Raw genomic sequence first — 23,274 nt, 5'->3', positions numbered from 1 at the left:
AAGGAAATTACTGAGCATATATTTTAATTAAATCAATTAAGAGTAATTAGCCGAAAGTAAGACTGCAATTCCACGAACAGGCATCTCCGGACACTTAGAAATCTGTATTTCTTTTATCTTTCACTTGTTTTAGGCACGAGCCCGTGGCCATGCTGGAGTACCACCTTGAAGCTTGAAGAATTCTACAACCAAATGAATCAACCTCAGGAATTTTTTCTTTTAATCTTACATCATTTGACAGAAACCATTATGGGGTCAGTTGGCCCCATAATAGGTCTGTGCGGTCATCTGACAGGGACAGTTTCTTTAATTAATTTATACGAATTGTATGCATGTTTGTAATGGTTAGATGGGGGTGGGGAGCGCTAGGAATGTGGCTTGTGGGGGTAGAACGCCTAAAATGTTGGACTAGTTGGTTACATGGACTCCAGTGGTCAACTGGCACCTATTTTATCGACCCCCGAAAGAACGAGAGGCCTCTGGAAATTGAACTCGAAACATAAAGACAAACGAACGGCTGCCAAACATTTCGCCCACACGTGCTAACGACTCAGCCAGCTCCCTTTGCTTGTTTCACTCATTTGACTGCGGCCATGCTGGAGCACCGCCTTTATAGTCGAGTAAACCGACCCCAGGACTTATTCTTTGTAAGCCTAATACTTATTCTCTTTTGCCGAAACCACTAAGTTACGGGGACGTAAACACACCAGCATCGATTGTCAAGCGATGGTGGGGGGACAAACACAGACACACAAACACACCTACATATTTTGAGGGAGGGGACTAGTCGATTATGTTGACCCCCTAGCGTTTTAATTACCCTAACCCTTATAGGTTGAAAGGAACAGTCGACATCGGCGGAATTTGAACTCAGAACGTAAAGACGGACTGAACACCGTTAAGCTCTTTCTCCGGCGTGCTAACGATTCTGCCTTTAAAAATAATAATAATGTTCGTAATCCTTTCAATTATACGCATGGGCGGGGGTAGTTAATTACATTGACCCCTCAATGTTCGTCTTTTAATTAATAATCGATCCCAGAAGGATCTTAGAAGCTAAAACACATTCGTCCAGCGAAATAAAGATTCTGATCGCAGAGAAACAAAGGGAAGTAACTCGGAGAAGCCAGAGTAAAATAGAGACGTTACAGATAGATGGCGCTGGTGTTTGTTGTTGGTTTGTCATAGCAATGGCGGTGAAGATGGCGGTAGGAACTCGTTAAAATTACTCTTTTCCTTGTTTCAGTCCTTTTGACTGCGTCCAAGCTGGAGCACCGCCTTTATAGTCGGTCAAATCGACCGCAGGACTTACTCTTTGTAAGTCTGGTACTTATTCTATCGGTCTCTTTTGCCGAAACCGCTAATTTACGTTGACGTAAACACACCAGCATCGGTTGTCAAGCGATGTTGGGAGGTGGGGACAAACAGACACACAAACATATACACACACATACATATATACAACGGGCTTCTTTCAGTTTCCGCCTACCAAATCCACTCCTTACGGTCTTTATTTCTTTCTCTGTCTTATTTCTTTGACCGGTTTCAGTCAGTATTTGTATCCGCCATCACTTGTTTACAACCCCAGGACCAGACATTTTATTTTCTTTTCGATAATTTATTAAGTTTGATTCGTTCGACGAAAACCGTTCACAGGGAACACGTCTGTGGAATACACAGCCACTTAAACATTAATTTCACCGTGCCCCAGTCCACTTACCTGGCAAAAATCACTTACACCTGTAATTCAAAGGGACCGGCCTTGTCACATTGTATTTCTTTGTAAATTACGTGAAGAAGACGTGTCTGCGGAGTACTGAGCCACTTGCATGCTAATTTTCTGTTGATTGAATTGTAATCGATATGTCACTTTCGCTTCATACTGTTTTATTGACCTTGAAAAATAAAGCTGACAAATATATACACATACATTACTAGATTCATAATATATACACACAAGCACATACATTACTAGATTCATAATATATACATACAAGCACATACATTACTCGATTCATAATATATATACACACACACACACACACACATTACTAGATTCATAATATATACACATACATACATTACTCGATTCATAATATATACACACACACATTACTCCATTCATAATACACACACACCTTACTAGATTCATAATATACATACACTACTAGATTCATAATATATACACACACACTCTCACTACTAGATTTATAATATATACACACAAGCATATACATTACTCGATTCATAATATATACACACACACACACATTACTAGATTCATAATATATACACACACACACACATTACTAGATTCATAATATATACACACAAGCATATACATTACTCAATTCATAATATATACACATACATTACTAGGTTCATAATATACATACATTACTCGATTCATAATATATACACACACACATTACTTGATTCATAATATATATGCACACACGTTACTCGATTCATAATATGTACACACACCTTACTAGATTCATAATATATACACACACATAGATCACTAGGTTCATAATATATACACACACACATTACTCGATTCATAATATATACACATATATTACGCTATTCATAATATATACACATACATTACTAGACATTGTAGACACTAAATTATCATACTTAAATGTTGTAGAAACTTGAAAAATAAAGCTGACAAAGCCAGGATTCGAAATCACAAAGTAGATATAGTCTTATTTTATTTATCTCTTGACCACCAAACAGAATGGAAATTGCAGAGAGTTACCTCCCTTGAAACCAACGCGACAAGATCCAATTGTTTTCCCTAAGCGAAGCATTTCCAAAATGTAATATTTATTTAATTATCTTAATTAAAAATATTATTTAATTACCTGGAAATAAAAATAAAAATAATAAAAAATGTGTAGGAAACCCGGTGTCTTTCCGATAACCAGAAAATCGAAAAATACGGGAGGAGTATGTTTAAAAAACAAAAAAAACGACGCCATTATAAGGCCCCCCCCTTAAAAATTTTTCCGGGTTTTGACACTTTAGCGACATCAAATCTCGAAAATTTTCTGAAGAAAATCTGGGGAATCGATGTCGCTAAAGTGTCAAAAACTTAGAAAATTTTGACACTTTAGCGACATCGGTTCCCCAGATTTCCTCCAGAAAATTTTCGAGATTTGATGTCGCTAAAGTGTCAAAACCCGGAAAAATTTTTAAAGGGGGGGGCCTTATAATGGCGTCGTTTTTTTTGTTTTTAGCTACTCCTCACCTATTGGTTATACTATAAACATTATCGATTTGACATTATTACCTTCCGCGCGTCCCACGATGGGATTTTCTGGATTAAGACGTGTTTTCTTCTTCCTGTTGCAGTCGATTCTTCTTCTTTGCATAATTTTTGTGGTTTTTATTTTATTTATTCAACAAAAAACATCTTTAAATGATTTTTTTTATTCGAGAAAAACATATTTTCGATGATAAAAAAGACTATGTAGACATTCTTTTATTTGTTTTCAGTCAATTGACTGCAGCCATGCTCAGTCAAACCAATTCGACCCCAGGACATACACTTTGTAAGTCTAGTACCGTCTCTTTTTGCTAAACATACCAACATTGGTTGCCAAGCGATGGTGGAGAGACAAACATACACATAGATACGACAGGCTTCCTCCAGGCCTTAATTCGCCTGAGGCTATAAGTAGAAGACACTTTCCCATCGCTTGACAACCAATGTTGGTGTGTTTACGTCCCCCATAACTTAGCAGTTTAACAAGAGACCAATAGAATAATAAGTACTAGGCTTCAGAAGTCCCAAGGTTGATTTGCTCCAACATGGCCACAGTCAAAATAATTCACTACAGCTAGAATCCTTTTGTCCAAAGACGAAAGGGATCAGGACCACACAGCAGGTGGACCCACCAGTCAAATAAAAAAGACAAACACTGTAAGTGGGAGGGTCAATACTTTTTTTTTTTTTTCCTCTCAAAATAGAGTTGAAATTGAAATGATGAAGGTAGAAGGAAGAGGTATGTATACATGATAGAAGGGGGGAGTGATTGGCATGGAGTGGATGGGAGGAAGAAGAAAAAGGACCCTTGACCACTAGTTGCTTCTGCTGTCACCTTCCATCAACCACTTACTAAGGTGCACTTAGACATCCACTAACCCAAACTGCTGTTACTACCACCACAACCAGTTACTTTGTTAATGGTTACAACAGCTTCTGCTGTGCTTCACACTACAACTACTAACCTCTCCCTCGCTAGATATAGTGACCAATCAACCCTTCCGTTCTAATTGCTTTGAATAAAGAAACAATACATTAAAATGCTAGATATTCCCCTCTAAGACGAGATGGCCATGGTTGGAACACTGCCCCAGAGTTAAAACTACCACTGACTTTTATTACAGAGAAACAAGAGATTTCAATTAAAAGTTACATCCATAACGAGAAAAGAAGTAATTAAGTATGAAGGTTCATTTGAAGAGAACGAACCCAACAAAGGTAAATTAAATGAGAAAAAAGGTTTAGAAATTAAAATAAATTGCAATAGTGGGGGGACAACCTTGGATAGGTTTCAGTGTTATTGACCTCCTCAAGCAACCAGACAATAACTAAGATCACACAAGATTTATATATATACACACAAAACGGGGTCTCTTCCTGCCAAGGGTTCCAGATGAGACTACTTCACGGCAGGTGAGAGCAGCAGTGATCAGACTCTCTCATTGACCAAATGCCACCTATCAGAGGAGGTTCCAAATAATAGTGTAGCACAGGCAACGGTGGTGCCCCAGCATGACCACAGCTTTAAATATGTTTAAAGACTAGAGATATACATGTGCAATGAAGTATGTGTGCACAGAATTTATATATCTCGCACCATGCACACACAATGTAATTCCGTGTGCACTCAAATCACTCTATCTGCATGCAGCAGCATGTATGTACATGTGTGTGTATACAGATGCATCTTACCATCTGGCAAAAACAAGCTGTAATTCACGGAGGTCAAATAAGAGCAAAACATATCTAGAGTTGTCTACCCCGTTCGATACTTCAATAGCAAAAAAAAATATTATTTTTTGTGGTGGTGGTCATATTTCTGGGTACAGGGTGGGCCAAAAGTCACACACGAAAATATAACATCTTATACTACTATTAATCATCATTATTATTTTGTGTAACATTGAAACACTGTTGGTCGATTATTGTTTTATTTGTTTCAGTCACATGACTGCAGCCATGCTGGAGCACTGCCTCTCAGTCGAACAAATTGACTCTAGGAATTATTTTTTCTAAGCCTAGTACTTATTCTATCTCTTTTGCCAAACTGCTAAGTTACGGGGGACGTAAACACACCATCGGCTATCAAACAATGGTGGCAGGGACAGACAGACACACTCACATGTACATACACACACATATATATATATATATATATATATATATATACACACGACGGGCTTCTTTCAGTTTCTGTCAACCAAATCCACTCGCAAGGCTTTGGTTGGCCCGAGGCTTAGTGGACACTTATTTAAAGTGCCACACAGTGGGACTGAACCAGGAACCATGTGGTTGGAAAGCAAGCTTCTTTACCACACAGCCTGCGCCTGATTAGTGCAAAGAGTCCATGCAACATGCAGTGTGCAGGACAAATACCAATGGTTGCCCCCTCCCCTACCTGTGCAAAGATCTCTGCAGGAAATTCTGTTCCTTGTACAACAAACAATAAAAAAATCTGCAAATGGTGAGTGTTTCGAACCATTGTAATCAGGATGTTGACATTTCCTAATTAGTTTTGTGTTGTAATTAACCATAAAGTGCTGTTTTTGAAATATGGGGGAGAGGGGGGTCTCAGTGTGTGACTTTGGGCCCATCCTGTATTTTGACAGATTCAAAGCTAGCAAGGGAAACAGACTTACCTACCCATAAAGCACCTTTTGTCTCACGCTCTGCCGATTCAGAGACATGACAGTAGTAGTAGTAGTAGCAGTACTTGTGGGTGGTGGTCGTCGTCGTCAAAGTAGTTGTAGCAACAGAATTTAGAAAGATATTAGAAATAAGGAGGGAGGGAGGGATGAGGTGACAATCATGAGTTTCCTGCCCTGAAATTATCAGATTTAAAAATGCGACTGAAATATTGTTAATAGTAAAGCTGTGGTGGTGAAAAAACAAACGAAAAAAAAAAAACAGTAACCATGACGACATTACAGACTCCCCCAACACATACATACTGAAGAGGCAGAGAGAGAGAGAGAGAGAGAAACGGGGGCAGTTATGATGGCTAAGGAACTAAATGAAGGGACAACAGACCTACCAGACTATCTAATGGGAAAACATTGAGCACACACAAACTCCCTCACTTTGGTGGGGAGAATAAGGAGAGTTTAGCTTAACCTGGGGCCCAATGAGTTTGATAAGAGTAACAAGAAATCATTATTATTATTATTTTATTTCACTCCATTTTAGAAAAACTGAAACACGTCTTTGACAATTCCGGAGCACATTGGACTTGTTTTTCAGTCTGGTTGCGATGGTGCAACAAAACAGAACAGAACAGAACAGTTGTGGACATCTCCAACCAAAAGCATCGTGAGAAAAAGCAACATCGCATACAACGGCCGGTCAATTTGTTCGAGAAGTTCATGCAATACGGTGTGCCCAACACATAGCAAAGTGGACCCCTCACCACCGAGATGTCTCTGTCAGAAAGAGGCTTTAAAAAGAAAAAAAGTCCAAAGAAATTCGTGCACACATTGTCACAGGGAGTTGATATTCCTCACACAACAATGCAACGAAGAATAAAAGCTACAGACATTTGCTAATTTGTTTTGCTTTCTAATTAAATATAAATGGGTTGTTTTTGAAATGTGCAATAGAGATATTAGAGTCTTAATCTTGGCACATGACCTTTGGCCCCCCCCCTCAACTTGTATATATTTTTACAGAAAGACGCATGCACACACACATTTTTAAAGATGTCCCGCTCCCCAGCCCCATTATTCCAATACAACTTTGCTAAAACCTTACTGTATGGTGCGGTCAGCTACCATTTATGAAGGAAAAATATTATTACACTAAGCTGATAGTGAGAGAAAAGGACAACACCAGCACTGCCGCCACCACAGCAGAAAAGAAATTTGGCAGATGATGTCTATGTGCACGAGCGTGTCTATAAATGGTTAAGGAGAAGCAGCAAGGGGTCAGAGGTTGTGGTATGATGGGGAGGAAGAGGAGGAATAAGGAAGAAATGAAAACAGGAGGCAAGAATGTTGGAAGGGAGATTAATAAGAATAATAATTATTGTAATTTCAATAACATCATCAATACAAATATAAGCAGGCAGCTAACTCCCCTTCTCCTCTTCTTCTTCTCTCAGTCTGTGTATATATGCATGCGTATATGGACATGTTGTACACACACACGCACATACACATTTATGTAATGTATAATGTTATATATACCAACATCTATGTGGAAAAGCTGCAAAGACAAAGAAAAAAAAAAAAAAGAAAAAAAGATTAGACAATAAAACCACAAATCCCGAAAAAGACAAAATAACAATACAAAATAGATAAATTCTATCCTCATTTACCATCCATTTTGTCTGCTGGCATCGGCTGGACATCTTGGGAGCAACTGGGCAAGGCCAGGAGCCACACCATATAAATAAATATATATATATATATATATAAATAAATAAATAAATAAAAATATAGATAAATAAAAAATATATATATATAAATTAATAAATACATAAATAAATAAATGAATAAATATATAAGTAAATAAATAAATAGTGTTCAGGATGCTTTTTACATTACCACCATGGAACCGGGCAAGGCCAGGAGCCACATTATTCTGGATACAAGGAAATGATCCAGAATTACAAACTGATCATCCACTAATATGTGCAACTCTATATTAAAAATTTCTTGTGTACCCAACCCAGTATTAGCCAATATACATCATTCCCAGTGGTGCATTTATTTCGAGATGCTCTGTGTTGAATAACTCAGTTATCATTCAGCCAGTTTTAGGAACAGAACGTGACTAAGGTATGGTGGAAGATTTTAATTGAGAACTTCTAAAAACAACACAACATTTGTAGTTGGAGCCAGAGCCAGTTTCAGCCGGGTTGGTAACGAAAATTCAATCTTATAATAATTCTGCTTCTTCCTCCGTTACTCAGCCCATTCGTGAGGCTGTCATGTGATTGGCTGAAGTCAGGGAGGCTGCGAGTGAAACGTGGAATTCTTTTTAACTCAGTCTTATTCCTTAGTTATTTCGTCTGACTGTAATGCCTTCTTCATGTGATTGGTTGAAGGGAAAAGTGAAGAACAAGAGAGAAAAAGAGGGGAAGCGTGAGAGAGAAGTCTATAAAATTGTGAATAAAGCATCATCATTTAATTCTGCTTCCCATGGACGGTTTGACTGAGGACTGGCAAGCTAAGAGGCTGCACCATGCTCAAATTGATTTGGCAAGGTTTCTACAGCTGGATGCCCTTCCAAATGCCAACCGCTTTACAGCAGGTGTGTGAAATGGGCTAAAAAGCTTGGTTCATCTCTCACATGGGTCCTCTCGCAACATTTATACTGTCCACTTAGGATACACCGACCTAACCTCTGGCCAGAACCTAACGCCAATTTCCCTGAACTCTTGCGGGGTCACCATGTCTGTCCCAAGCGAAAGCCCGAAAGCAAAAGTCATACGCACTAGTTGTCCTTCTGCTCACATGTCTGTCTTACTTGCAAGGCCCCTTGACCGTTCGTACGTCATCACTTACCTTATACTTCCAGCCTATCCCACCATCTTTGTCATATATTATGTGTAGTAAGAGGCTTGCTTCCCAACCACATGGTTCTGGGTTCAGTCTCACTGCGTGCCACCTTGAGCAAGTGTCTTCTGCTATAGTCTCAAGCCGACCAAAGCCTTGTGAGTGGTTTTGGTGGATGGAAACTAAAAGAAGCCCATCGAATATATGTGTGTGTGTGTGTCTCCTCATGTCTGTGTGTCTGTCTCCCATCACTGCTTGATAACTGGTGTTGGTGTTTATGCTCCTATAACCTAGCAGTTCAGCAAAGCAGACCAAAATAAGTGCTGGATTCGATTCATTCGACTAAAACAGAATTTTTCAAGGCCATCACTTAGGGGCCGGTGTCGGTTTTTTGACATCCCTATAATGTAGTGGTTTTGTAAAAGGAGATTTATAAAAAAAAGAAAGAAACACCTCCTGTGTTCATAATGTCTACATACATACACACTCACACAAACATGTATATGGGCATACACACACAAACATATATGTGCATGTACGTACTCATATGTATACACATATCCACACTCCAAACACTATTATGATAACTTACTGATTGTCCTCCAAGTAAATGCATAAACTACAGTTTAAGCAACATATTACCTGCCTCTGGACGCCCTCTTCCCATGACGGTATCCATACAGGTGATCTCCAGGAGTGCCTCCGGATTTAAACATCCCCTGGTTGCTTGGATGCTTCAGACTACCCCTGAAGGATCGAGGCAAACCTACCACTTACCTATATATATATATACATATATATATATATATATATACATATACATACATGTGTGAGCATGTATTGTACACGCCAGTAATCTAAAAATGTATTTCAACAGACAAGGTAACTCTCATGGAAGTAGGCAACCGAAATATAATGCTTTCAAAAACTAAACCTTTTCCAGGTGTCTTTGGACAAACTTAATCTTCTTGAGACGAAGAGACTCTTAAGGAATGAAGAGACTCTTAAGGAACTGAGAGAGATGAACACGAATTTGAGACTTTTGATTAGCAACACTGATGAACTCACTCGCTCCACACAAGAGGAAAAGAAGAGAAAGAACAATCCCTGCAACAGCTCAATCAACATTTGTCCAAATTATGCACCACTCTTCATTCTTTACCACATAATAATTGCTTAAATGAAAATCCACCTAAAGATGATACACAAGATAGAAGCCCATCCCCCTCCACTATCAATTAAAAACCGCATTATACACATATAGAATGAAAAACTTAAAGCCAGAAAGGTTACTTTCTGGAACATCATCAAAAACAAGCACAAGGCAGAAATTTATGAACACTGGTTAAATTCTGCCTCATAAACTCCAAATTAAACGTATTCCAAACGAACAGGACCAACAAAGACAATTATGGGAGAAACTAACACTTGGAAAACATGAAGACAGAAATAGAACTGCTTAAGCTTAGAGCGCTGAGCAATGAAGAAAAATTGAAGAACATAGATGAGGAAATCTACAACGAATTAAAGAAACATTGAGATGGTCAACGCTTGGAAAGTGTCTTTAAACTGTGGCAAACAACTTGTGAAGCTGAAGAAACAAACTCGCTACAAGGCTGGCAAAGACAAAGCAATTTGTTTATTAACTACGAAACACAGTTCATCGTAGAATAGGCATCGGATAAGCCCTTGCTGAAGGAAAATAAAGCAAAAACATACACAGAAATGAACCCAGGCTTATCGAACACAAACCAGAGACGGACAAGGGGAGGCAACTCCACCGACCTTACATCCCCAAATAACTTAGAAACAACAATCAGGAATTCAGCCGACAACAGAGAATCTGGACGGAATCTTCTTGGCATCCTACAAAGAAATCAAAGGTTCCATGGAAACGTCGAGACGAAGCAAAACTTTTGCGAACCAATCCACCCCCCATCATCTCACAATAAATGGAAGAATTTACCTTCAAGACTTGGTTACTTCGATCAGAGAGGGTGGGTCGATTCTGGATTGTCGAATGCTTTTCATAAACTTCGTTTAAATATATCTTGCTAGACATCAATCCGTCCCTTGTCACACTCAATCAGTAAAGCTAGCTGCGTGTCTTTAGCCGCAGGTATACGTACGAAATGTATGGGGTTTTTTTTCTCATGTTCCTTTCTTTCTTTTACTTGTTTCATTCATTAGACTGCGGCCATGCTGGAGCAGCGCCTTAAAGTTTTTTTTATATAATATATACTAGCCTCCCTCTTTCACACGATGCTACACACAGCATATATGTTTGTATATATATATATACACCAGCTGCCTTAACTCGTACAAGTCAGTGGATCAGTGGGTATAAGCAGGTGTGTGAAATGGGCTAAAAAGCTTGGTTCATCTGTCACATGGGTCCTCTCGCAACATTTATACTGTCCACTTAGGATACACCGACCTAACCTCTGGCCAGAACCTAACGCCAATTTCCCTGAACTCTTGCGGGGTCACCATGTCTGTCCCAAGCGAAAGCCCGAAAGCAAAAGTCATACGCACTAGTTGTCCTTCTGCTCACATGTCTGTCTTACTTGCAAGGCCCCTTGACCGTTCATACGTCATCACTTACCTTATACTTCCAGCCTATCCCACCATCTTTGTCATATATTATGTGTAGTAAGAGGCTTGCTTCCCAACCACATGGTTCTGGGTTCAGTCTCACTGCGTGCCACCTTGAGCAAGTGTCTTCTGCTATAGTCTCAAGCCGACCAAAGCCTTGTGAGTGGTTTTGGTGGATGGAAACTAAAAGAAGCCCATCGAATATATGTGTGTGTGTGTGTCTCCTCATGTCTGTGTGTCTGTCTCCCATCACTGCTTGATAACTGGTGTTGGTGTTTATGCTCCTATAACCTAGCAGTTCAGCAAAGCAGACCAAAATAAGTGCTGGATTCGATTCATTCGACGAAAACAGAATTTTTCAAGGCCATCACTTAGGGGCCGGTGTCGGTTTTTTGACATCCCTATAATGTAGTGGTTTTGTAAAAGGAGATTTATAAAAAAAAGAAAGAAACACCTCCTGTGTTCATAATGTCTACATACATACACACTCACACAAACATGTATATGGGCATACACACACAAACATATATGTGCATGTACGTACTCATATGTATACACATATCCACACTCCAAACACTATTATGACAACTTACTGATTGTCCTCCAAGTAAATGCATAAACTACAGTTTAAGCAACATATTACCTGCCTCTGGACGCCCTCTTCCCATGACGGTATCCATACAGGTGATCTCCAGGAGTGCCTCCGGATTTAAACATCCCCTGGTTGCTTGGATGCTTCAGACTACCCCTGAAGGATCGAGGCAAACCTACCACTTACCTATATATATATATACATATATATATATATATATATACATATACATACATGTGTGAGCATGTATTGTACACGCCAGTAATCTAAAAATGTATTCCAACAGACAAGGTAACTCTCATGGAAGTAAGCAACCGAAATATAATGCTTTCAAAAACTAAACCTTTTCCAGGTGTCTTTGGACAAACTTAATCTTCTTGAGACGAAGAGACTCTTAAGGAATGAAGAGACTCTTAAGGAACTGAGAGAGATGAACACGAATTTGAGACTTTTGATTAGCAACACTGATGAACTCACTCGCTCCACACAAGAGGAAAAGAAGAGAAAGAACAATCCCTGCAACAGCTCAATCAACATTTGTCCAAATTATGCACCACTCTTCATTCTTTACCACATAATAATTGCTTAAATGAAAATCCACCTAAAGATGATACACAAGATAGAAGCCCATCCCCCTCCACTATCAATTAAAAACCGCATTATACACATATAGAATGAAAAACTTAAAGCCAGAAAGGTTACTTTCTGGAACATCATCAAAAACAAGCACAAGGCAGAAATTTATGAACACTGGTTAAATTCTGCCTCATAAACTCCAAATTAAACGTATTCCAAACGAACAGGACCAACAAAGACAATTATGGGAGAAACTAACACTTGGAAAACATGAAGACAGAAATAGAACTGCTTAAGCTTAGAGCGCTGAGCAATGAAGAAAAATTGAAGAACATAGATGAGGAAATCTACAACGAATTAAAGAAACATTGAGATGGTCAACGCTTGGAAAGTGTCTTTAAACTGTGGCAAACAACTTGTGAAGCTGAAGAAACAAACTCGCTACAAGGCTGGCAAAGACAAAGCAATTTGTTTATTAACTACGAAACACAGTTCATCGTAGAATAGGCATCGGATAAGCCCTTGCTGAAGGAAAATAAACCAAAAACATACACAGAAATGAACCCAGGCTTATCGAACACAAACCAGGGACGGACAAGGGGAGGCAACTCCACCGACCTTACATCCCCAAATAACTTAGAAACAACAATCAGGAATTCAGCCGACAACAGAGAATCTGGACGGAATCTTCTTGGCATCCTACAAAGAAATCAAAGGTTCCATGGAAACGTCGAGACGAAGCAAAACTTTTGCGAACCAATCCACCCCCCATCATCTCACAATAAATGGAAGAATTTACCTTCAAGACTTGGTTACTTCGATCAGAGAGGGTGGGTCGATTCTGGATTGTCGAATGCTTTTCATAAACTTCGTTTAAATATATCTTGCTAGACATCAATCCGTCCCTTGTCACACTCAATCAGTAAAGCTAGCTGCGTGTCTTTAGCCGCAGGTATACGTACGAAATGTATGGGGTTTTTTTTCTCATGTTCCTTTCTTTCTTTTACTTGTTTCATTCATTAGACTGCGGCCATGCTGGAGCAGCGCCTTAAAGTTTTTTTTATATAATATATACTAGCCTCCCTCTTTCACACGATGCTACACACAGCATATATGTTTGTATATATATATATACACCAGCTGCCTTAACTCGTACAAGTCAGTGGATCAGTGGGTATAAGCAGGTGTGTGAAATGGGCTAAAAAGCTTGGTTCATCTGTCACATGGGTCCTCTCGCAACATTTATACTGTCCACTTAGGATACACCGACCTAACCTCTGGCCAGAACCTAACGCCAATTTCCCTGAACTCTTGCGGGGTCACCATGTCTGTCCCAAGCGAAAGCCCGAAAGCAAAAGTCATACGCACTAGTTGTCCTTCTGCTCACATGTCTGTCTTACTTGCAAGGCCCCTTGACCGTTCATACGTCATCACTTACCTTATACTTCCAGCCTATCCCACCATCTTTGTCATATATTATGTGTAGTAAGAGGCTTGCTTCCCAACCACATGGTTCTGGGTTCAGTCTCACTGCGTGCCACCTTGAGCAAGTGTCTTCTGCTATAGTCTCAAGCCGACCAAAGCCTTGTGAGTGGTTTTGGTGGATGGAAACTAAAAGAAGCCCATCGAATATATGTGTGTGTGTGTCTCCTCATGTCTGTGTGTCTGTCTCCCATCACTGCTTGATAACTGGTGTTGGTGTTTATGCTCCTATAACCTAGCAGTTCAGCAAAGCAGACCAAAATAAGTGCTGGATTCGATTCATTCGACTAAAACAGAATTTTTCAAGGCCATCACTTAGGGGCCGGTGTCGGTTTTTTGACATCCCTATAATGTAGTGGTTTTGTAAAAGGAGATTTATAAAAAAAAGAAAGAAACACCTCCTGTGTTCATAATGTCTACATACATACACACTCACACAAACATGTATATGGGCATACACACACAAACATATATGTGCATGTACGTACTCATATGTATACACATATCCACACTCCAAACACTATTATGATAACTTACTGATTGTCCTCCAAGTAAATGCATAAACTACAGTTTAAGCAACATATTACCTGCCTCTGGACGCCCTCTTCCCATGACGGTATCCATACAGGTGATCTCCAGGAGTGCCTCCGGATTTAAACATCCCCTGGTTGCTTGGATGCTTCAGACTACCCCTGAAGGATCGAGGCAAACCTACCACTTACCTATATATATATATACATATATATATATATATATATACATATACATACATGTGTGAGCATGTATTGTACACGCCAGTAATCTAAAAATGTATTTCAACAGACAAGGTAACTCTCATGGAAGTAGGCAACCGAAATATAATGCTTTCAAAAACTAAACCTTTTCCAGGTGTCTTTGGACAAACTTAATCTTCTTGAGACGAAGAGACTCTTAAGGAATGAAGAGACTCTTAAGGAACTGAGAGAGATGAACACGAATTTGAGACTTTTGATTAGCAACACTGATGAACTCACTCGCTCCACACAAGAGGAAAAGAAGAGAAAGAACAATCCCTGCAACAGCTCAATCAACATTTGTCCAAATTATGCACCACTCTTCATTCTTTACCACATAATAATTGCTTAAATGAAAATCCACCTAAAGATGATACACAAGATAGAAGCCCATCCCCCTCCACTATCAATTAAAAACCGCATTATACACATATAGAATGAAAAACTTAAAGCCAGAAAGGTTACTTTCTGGAACATCATCAAAAACAAGCACAAGGCAGAAATTTATGAACACTGGTTAAATTCTGCCTCATAAACTCCAAATTAAACGTATTCCAAACGAACAGGACCAACAAAGACAATTATGGGAGAAACTAACACTTGGAAAACATGAAGACAGAAATAGAACTGCTTAAGCTTAGAGCGCTGAGCAATGAAGAAAAATTGAAGAACATTGATGAGGAAATCTACAACGAATTAAAGAAACATTGAGATGGTCAACGCTTGGAAAGTGTCTTTAAACTGTGGCAAACAACTTGTGAAGCTGAAGAAACAAACTCGCTACAAGGCTGGCAAAGACAAAGCAATTTGTTTATTAACTACGAAACACAGTTCATCGTAGAAAAGGCATCGGATAAGCCCTTGCTGAAGGAAGATAAAGCAAAAACATACACAGAAATGAACCCAGGCTTATCGAAAACAAACCAGGGACGGACAAGGGGATACAATTGCACCTCTCTTACATCCCCAAATAACTTAGAAACAACAATCAGGAATTCAGCCGACAACAGAGAATCTGGACGGAATCTTCTTGGCATCCTACAAAGAAATCAAAGGTTCCATGGAAACGTCGAGACGAAGCAAAACTTTTGCGAACCAATCCACCCCCCATCATCTCACAATAAATGGAAGAATTTACCTCCGAGACTTGGTTACTTCGATCAGAGAGGGTGGGTCGATTCTGGATTGTCGAATGCTTTTCATAGACTTCGTTTAAATATATCTTGCTAGACATCAATCCGTCCCTTGTCACACTCAATCAGTAAAGCTAGCTGCGTGTCTTTAGCCGCAGGTATACGTACGAAATGTATGGGGTTTTTTTTCTCATGTTCCTTTCTTTCTTTTACTTGTTTCATTCATTAGACTGCGGCCATGCTGGAGCAGCGCCTTAAAGTTTTTTTTATATAATATATACTAGCCTCCCTCTTTCACACGATGCTACACACGGCATATATGTTTGTATATATATATATACACCAGCTGCCTTAACTCGTACAAGTCAGTGGATCAGTGGGTATAAGCAGGTGTGTGAAATGGGCTAAAAAGCTTGGTTCATCTGTCACATGGGTCCTCTCGCAACATTTATACTGTCCACTTAGGATACACCGACCTAACCTCTGGCCAGAACCTAACGCCAATTTCCCTGAACTCTTGCGGGGTCACCATGTCTGTCCCAAGCGAAAGCCCGAAAGCAAAAGTCATACGCACTAGTTGTCCTTCTGCTCACATGTCTGTCTTACTTGCAAGGCCCCTTGACCGTTCATACGTCATCACTTACCTTATACTTCCAGCCTATCCCACCATCTTTGTTATATATTATGTGTAGTAAGAGGCTTGCTTCCCAACCACATGGTTCTGGGTTCAGTCTCACTGCGTGCCACCTTGAGCAAGTGTCTTCTGCTATAGTCTCAAGCCGACCAAAGCCTTGTGAGTGGTTTTGGTGGATGGAAACTGAAAGAAGCCCATCGAATATATATGTGTGTGTGTCTCCTCATGTCTGTGTGTCTGTCTCTCATCACTGCTTGATAACTGGTGTTGGTGTTTATGCTCCTATAACCTAGCAGTTCAGCAAAGCAGACCAAAATAAGTGCTGGATTCGATTCATTCGACTAAAACAGAATTTTTCAAGGCCATCACTTAGGGGCTGGTGTCGGTTTTTTGACATCCCTATAATGTAGTGGTTTTGTAAAAGGAGATTTATAAAAAAAAGAAAGAAACACCTCCTGTGTTCATAATGTCTACATACATACACACTCACACAAACATGTATATGGGCATACACACACAAACATATATGTGCATGTACGTACTCATATGTATACACATATCCACACTCCAAACACTATTATGACAACTTACTGATTGTCCTATCTATATACATATATAAATAATGCTATATTTACCTAATATTGAGGTTTCATTCTTTTGTTGTCACTTTATTATTTTCATTGTATATATATAGGATCTTTTTTAAAACGGGGGCCACATTTTTCATTAATGTTTTACGTAGTGTTTTTGGTACCGAAAGACTTTCAAACTTCGTATACTTATCTATTTTATTTTATAGAACAGAAAAATATTTTTGTATTCGAATTTATTTCATGTAAAAAATTGTCTTATTTCGATAATTTCAGCCAATCACTGACGTCCATTCAGCCGATATACATTAAGTGCCGACTACATAAACAAACGATTCTTCGTTTTATTTGCTTTTTTCGTTTTAAATTTGCTTTAACCCTAACCCTAACCCTAACTCTAACCCTAACCCGGATCTTTTTTAAAACGGGGGCCACATTTTTCATTAACGAGACACTTTGAAACTTGGAACACTGGTAGAATGTGTCATATAAAACATCTTTTTCTCTTAGTCTTCTTTAAAAAAAAAAGAAATCCATAAATTATTCCATGTTAAAGTTGTCGTATTTCTGTAATTTCAACCAATCACTGACGTCCATTCAGCCGATATACATTAAGCGCCGACTACATAAACAAACGATTCTGAAACAATTAACCCTATCTCTAACCCTAACCCTAACCCTAACCCACCAATTTGCATGTACACAGATGATTATGCGATAAAAGTATATGTGTGTGCCCCCCTCTCTCTCTCTCTGTATATATATATAATTATATGAACGTTATATATACATTCACGTTAAATATACAGATACTTAAATCGTCAAATATATTTACATATTTCTACAAAATGATATATCTAAAGTTTGATGATAAAAGTACGTTAAAAAAAAAATTGTGCTCCTAACGAGTTTCGACCTCAGAATCTCTGTCTAACTTCAATGTTGATCTTCAAGGTCGTCCCCACTCAAATATATTTAGTCGAAAGTATAGGTATATGTATATACACACAAGTGCATGAAATATATCTCTATATACGTAAATGGTCAACTGTCATGTTTACATATATATATGTAGATATAATATATTTAAAGATTCACAGTAGAAAGACATAAAAAGAATTTGTGCCCCGGGTGAGTTTCGAACTCACAACCTCCGCAAAACTTCCGTCTTGTGGTTTGAAACACAAGGAAGGTACTGTCGTTAACGTATCGAGTGTACATAGCTAAGTGCATAGCTAATTTTACAGAGTGCTTTGCGACCCGTAACATCCACTTAGCCATGTACTCTCGATAAGTCGACCACATTAACCTCGTCGTGAAATGTAATAATAATACAGATACACATACAGATACGAACACTCCCCTAAATGAGCAACAGGTGATGACAGCTATACAACACATGGCTGACCCTATCCATATCAGCAGTAGAACGGCTACCGTAGACTACCGCTCTAAACACCCCAGTAACAGTTACCCGTCCTAGATACTGAGCTCTGGAGAGAAAATACAAGAATTGACGGAACTGTTCAACCCTGTCTACTCCACTCACACTACTCTAAACCTGTGGCTGATCCACGGGTAACCCGTAGTGACTCTGCGATGTCAAGTACTGCCAAGGTCAACATCCTTGTAGCAGCCTTAGTTGGTGTAATGAGGAAAGTATCGCCACTATGCCAACCACAACAACGACAACAACACATCCAGCACCATATATTCCGAATGCAACGTTCCGGATACACACAGCATTATAGAATCAGGGTGTACAATGGAGCGAAAACAAAATTCGAACGCATCCTAAGAGATGCTGAAAACGGTATATGGCCCCTGTACCGCAACAAGTTCTGGAATAGGTTAGAGGGGGAGGCCAACAAAAGAAATAAGAACGATACTTCGTATGATAACAAGAAGTTTCACAGTGTAATGTTTGTTGATGCTACACCTAAGAACGTATTAAGTAAGGCATTCAAGAAAATCCTGCACAAAACTGGCCTTAAGATCAAAGTTGTAGAAAAGACAGGTAGGACTATCAAATCTGTATTATGTAGATCATATCCGTTTGATAGAATCATCTGTCAAAATAATTGTGCAGTATGTCCTACAAACCCACACGTGAACTGCAAAACCAAGAACACTGTATACCAGATCAAGTGCCAATAAGGAGCTTGCGCGACTAACCCAGGGTCATACATTGATGAGACTTCTAGGAGTATCAATGATAGGCTCAAAGAACACCTGGACAACTGCATTGAAAAGAAACCAAACTCCATCTTCTACCAGCATGCTGTAGACTGCCACAAGGGCTCGTTAGGGAGACTTAATTTAAATATCTTATCCACACATCCCACTGATGCAATGCTGAGACAATTCACTGAAGCTGTCTGTATACAGGAACACAAACCCTCTCTCAACCGTAAATGCGAGTGGGGTAACATCCAGATTCCACTCGGGAGTACACCTCTATAATCACCCTCCTCTCTCTTTTACATGTGGAATTCCATTCCCTACATACATGTTGAGATGCATAATACATACATATATGTAGTTATATATAACCGTATGAGCGTATATAGTTTGATATGTATGTACGTATGTGCAGATGCATATGTGTGTGCACGTGTGTGTATGTGTTGCGCGTTGTGTATATGACTATGTGCGTATGAACATGTGTAGATATGAGTATGTGTAGATACATCTATGTGTGGCATGTTTATGTGTGTTAAAAAAAAGGTTATAATAAAATAACAATATTAAAAAAATGCATATTTGAATTTTAACCGTTATCCTTGTATTAGTGTCATATATATTTGTATATATGTATGTGTGTGTGTATATATGTGTATATATGTATAGGTGTAGTGATGGATAAGCGTATATGTGTGTATACTTTAAGATTATACGTATATTTGTGAGTGTGTGTGAGTGTCAATATGAGCGTGTGTACTTGTATATACGTATACGCCAGGTTATATACGTGCATATAAGCAAGGTTATATATGTGCATATAAGCAAGGTTATATATGTGCATATAAGAAAGGTTATATATGTGCATATATGCATACATTCGTTGTATCCATTCAAGAAAAGAACCAATTTTCAAGAACTCATCGATGAAAATCCACTATCACATATAGAAAAATTAATAATATATATATACATATCTTTTCTCTTTTACTTGTTTCAATCATTTCACTGCGGCCATGCTGGAGCACCACCTTTAGCTGAGCACAATGACCCCAGGACTTATTCTATCGGTCTCTTTTGCCAAACCACTAAGTTACGGGGACGTAAACACACCAGCATCGGTTGTCCAGCAATGCTAGGGGCACAAACACAAACATAAACACACATATATATATATATATATAGATAGATAGATACGACGGGCTTCTTTCAGTTTCCGTCTACCAAATCGACTCACAAGGCTTTGGTCGGCCCGAGTCTATAGTTGAAGTCACTTGCCCAAGGTACTATGCAGTGGGACTAAACCCACAACCATATGGTTGGTAAGCAAGCTACTTACCACACAGCCACCCCTTCGCCCATTCACATAGCCACCCCGGCACCATATATATGTTTCTTTATGTTTCTTTATAGTTTTAAGTTTATTTTCATTATTATTCGAATTCTTCATTCTTTTGGGTTTTATATACTTCTAATTACCATTTACATACATTTACATATATACACACATCCTTTTATCTTCTAGACAAGTGGTATAGACAAATAGAATAAAAAATCTCTCTACTTAAATTGTAATTATCCCATGGATGACCAGTAACTCCAGGGATATCATATTTCAAGTTTAATGGAGCCTGACACACCTCATGTATGTCTGTCTATTCATACATACATACATACATATCTACATACATACCCACACACTCATTTATTCATACATACATGCATTCATACATACATATATTTGTATATATATATATATATATATATATATATATATATACATACATACATACATATGTACATACATACATATATATATATATACATACATATGTATATATATATATGTATAGATGTATGTACGAGTGGATTTGGTAGACGGAAACTGAAAGAAGCCCGTCGTATATATCTATGTATGTGTGTATGAGTGTCTGTGTTTGTCCCCCAAACATCACATAACAACCGATGCTGGTGTGTTTATGTCCCCCGTAACTTAGCGGTTCGGCAAAAAGAGACCGATAGAATAAGTACTAGGCTTCCAAAGAATAAATCCTGGGGTCGATTTGCTCGACTAAAAGTGGTGTTACAGCATGGCCACAGTCAAAAGACTGAAACAAGTAAAAGAGTAAAAGAGTATACATGTATATATATATATATATATATATATATATGTATATATATATATATATATATATATATATATATATATATATATATATATATACAGAATCCTTTCTCTTTTGTTTTTATTTTACATTTCCAATTTATATATATATATATATATATCATCATCGTCGTCGTTTAACGTCCGCTTTCCATGCTAGCATGGGTTGGACAATTTGACTGAGGACTGGTGAAACCAGATGGCTACACCAGGTTCCAATCTGATTTGGCAGAGTTTCTACAGCTGGATGCCCTTCCTAACGCCAACCACTCAGAGAGTGTAGTGGGTGTTTTTTACTTGCCACCGGCCCGAAGGCCAGTCATGCTGTACTGGCAACGGCCATGCTCAAAATGGTGTATTTTATGTGCCACCCGCACAAGAGCCAGTCCAGGGGCACTGGCAACGATCTCGCTCGAAAGTCCTTACATATGCCGCAGGCACAAGTGCCAGAAAGGCGACGCTGGTCACAGGTGCCATCACAATTTCGCTTTCGCTTGCCCCAATAAGTCTTCGCAAGCTGAGTTTTGTGTCTAATGAAGGAGACGACATTGGCATGGGTGCCAATCATCGAATTTTACTCGATTTCGATTTCACTTGCCTCAACCGGTCTTCGCAAGTGGAGTTTAGCGTCCAATTCAACTCGATTTCAATTTCACTTGCCTCAACAGGTCTTCGCAAGTGGAGTTTAGTGTCCAATGAAGGAAGGTACGCATAAGTGGACTGGCTGAGACCTTAGATTTAGGTCTCACTTGGCTTGCCGAGTCTTCTCGCGCACAGCATATTTCCAAAGGTCTCAGTCAGAAGTCATCCCTCGGTGAGGCCCAATGTTCGAAGGTCGTGCCTCACCACCTCATCCCAGGTCTTCCTGGGCCTACCTCTTCCCTCCTATTCTAGTAGGGGATGAGGCATGATCGCACAAAACATTCACCTTAGCCCTCATCCCTGTCTTTCACTGCTAAACCCAACATTAAACCATGATCAACACTCGCAATAAACCTTCATCTTCAGTACTGAACCTGTTTAATCTCTACCCTCCCCATCGCCACAAAGCCTAACCCCTAGTTCAAACTTTGATCTCTTACCTAACTATTCTCTCTAAAAACCTTTCACAAATCCCCAAGCTAACCCTAATATAGTCTAAAGTCTGAACCCCAATCCTAACAACAAACCCTCAACAAAATAAGAAAAACAGCAAATACTCAACAAAATAAGAAAAACTACTTACCTTTGGCAATTTGCCAACTATAACAGAAAACATGATATGCAAACAACGAGCAAAATATCAACCAACAACATTTGAACGTCAGATTTTTTTTTTAAGTCAGATTATTATTTTTTTTTTTAAAGTCAAATTTTTTATTTTTAAAGTCAGATTGTTTTTTTTTTTTAAATTCAGATTATTATTTTTTTTTTTTAACCCTTTCGTTACTAACCCGGCCGTAGCCGGCCCAAAAAATTTTTGGTTCATAAGACTAACCCGGCCGTAGCCGGCCGAGCATACCCATTGTTATTTAAATGTATATTTGAACCCAAATCTCGTTAATACAGTCGTTAAAACACCTGATTTCACTTTGCAAACAGTTGAGTTATTGTCTCCCACATTGTTTGGCCTGATATTTGAACTCAGTGAATTTTGGAAGATTTCTTTCCACATTTTTTGCGGCGTTGATTTTTTTCAACTTTGAAGATGGAGAGGAGTTTCATGCTATCAAGCAGTGATTCCGAATTTGAAGGTTTTTCAACAGAAGATATGGAGATATCGAAGAAAAGAATGAATGAGCT

At 38.9% G+C, this 23,274-nt stretch overlaps 1 protein-coding gene and 1 long non-coding RNA gene across 42 annotated transcripts in view; one reads left to right on the top strand and one right to left on the bottom strand.

Moving 5' to 3' along the window:
• The window catches only part of LOC149129053 (uncharacterized), a 33,240-nt gene extending 26,426 nt beyond the window's left edge, over positions 1–6,814 (top strand). For 5 of the 41 annotated variants that reach the window (XR_016240506.1, XR_016240508.1, XR_016240507.1 and 2 more), the window contains 3 exons: positions 134–1,317; positions 2,746–2,828; positions 3,508–6,814. Coding sequence is in view for 5 of the 41 variants with exons in the window: in XM_089346796.1 (XP_089202922.1) it covers positions 1,191–1,208; positions 4,402–4,495; positions 6,464–6,666 (315 nt within the window). In the remaining 36 variants the exon portion in view is untranslated. Of the gene's footprint in view, positions 1–133; positions 1,930–2,656; positions 2,829–3,507 lie in introns of those variants that run through there. The other 36 variants (XM_089346796.1, XM_089346794.1, XM_089346795.1 and 33 more) reach the window with 32 other exon arrangements.
• LOC149129052 (uncharacterized) lies at positions 3,426–16,087 on the bottom strand. The gene is made up of 2 exons (XR_016240538.1): positions 15,929–16,087; positions 3,426–7,477 (listed from the first exon to the last, which is right to left on the bottom strand). It is a non-coding gene; the product is annotated as an uncharacterized LOC149129052 (long non-coding RNA).
• Positions 16,088–23,274: the final 7,187 nt, after the last annotated feature.

The sequence above is a fragment of the Octopus bimaculoides genome, unplaced genomic scaffold, assembly GCF_046866305.1.
Source record: "Octopus bimaculoides isolate indiv1 unplaced genomic scaffold, ASM4686630v1 contig167, whole genome shotgun sequence".
Taxonomy (NCBI): domain Eukaryota; kingdom Metazoa; phylum Mollusca; class Cephalopoda; order Octopoda; family Octopodidae; genus Octopus; species Octopus bimaculoides.
Note: the sequence above shows the minus strand (reverse complement) of the source record. Positions and strands in the feature narration are given on the sequence as shown.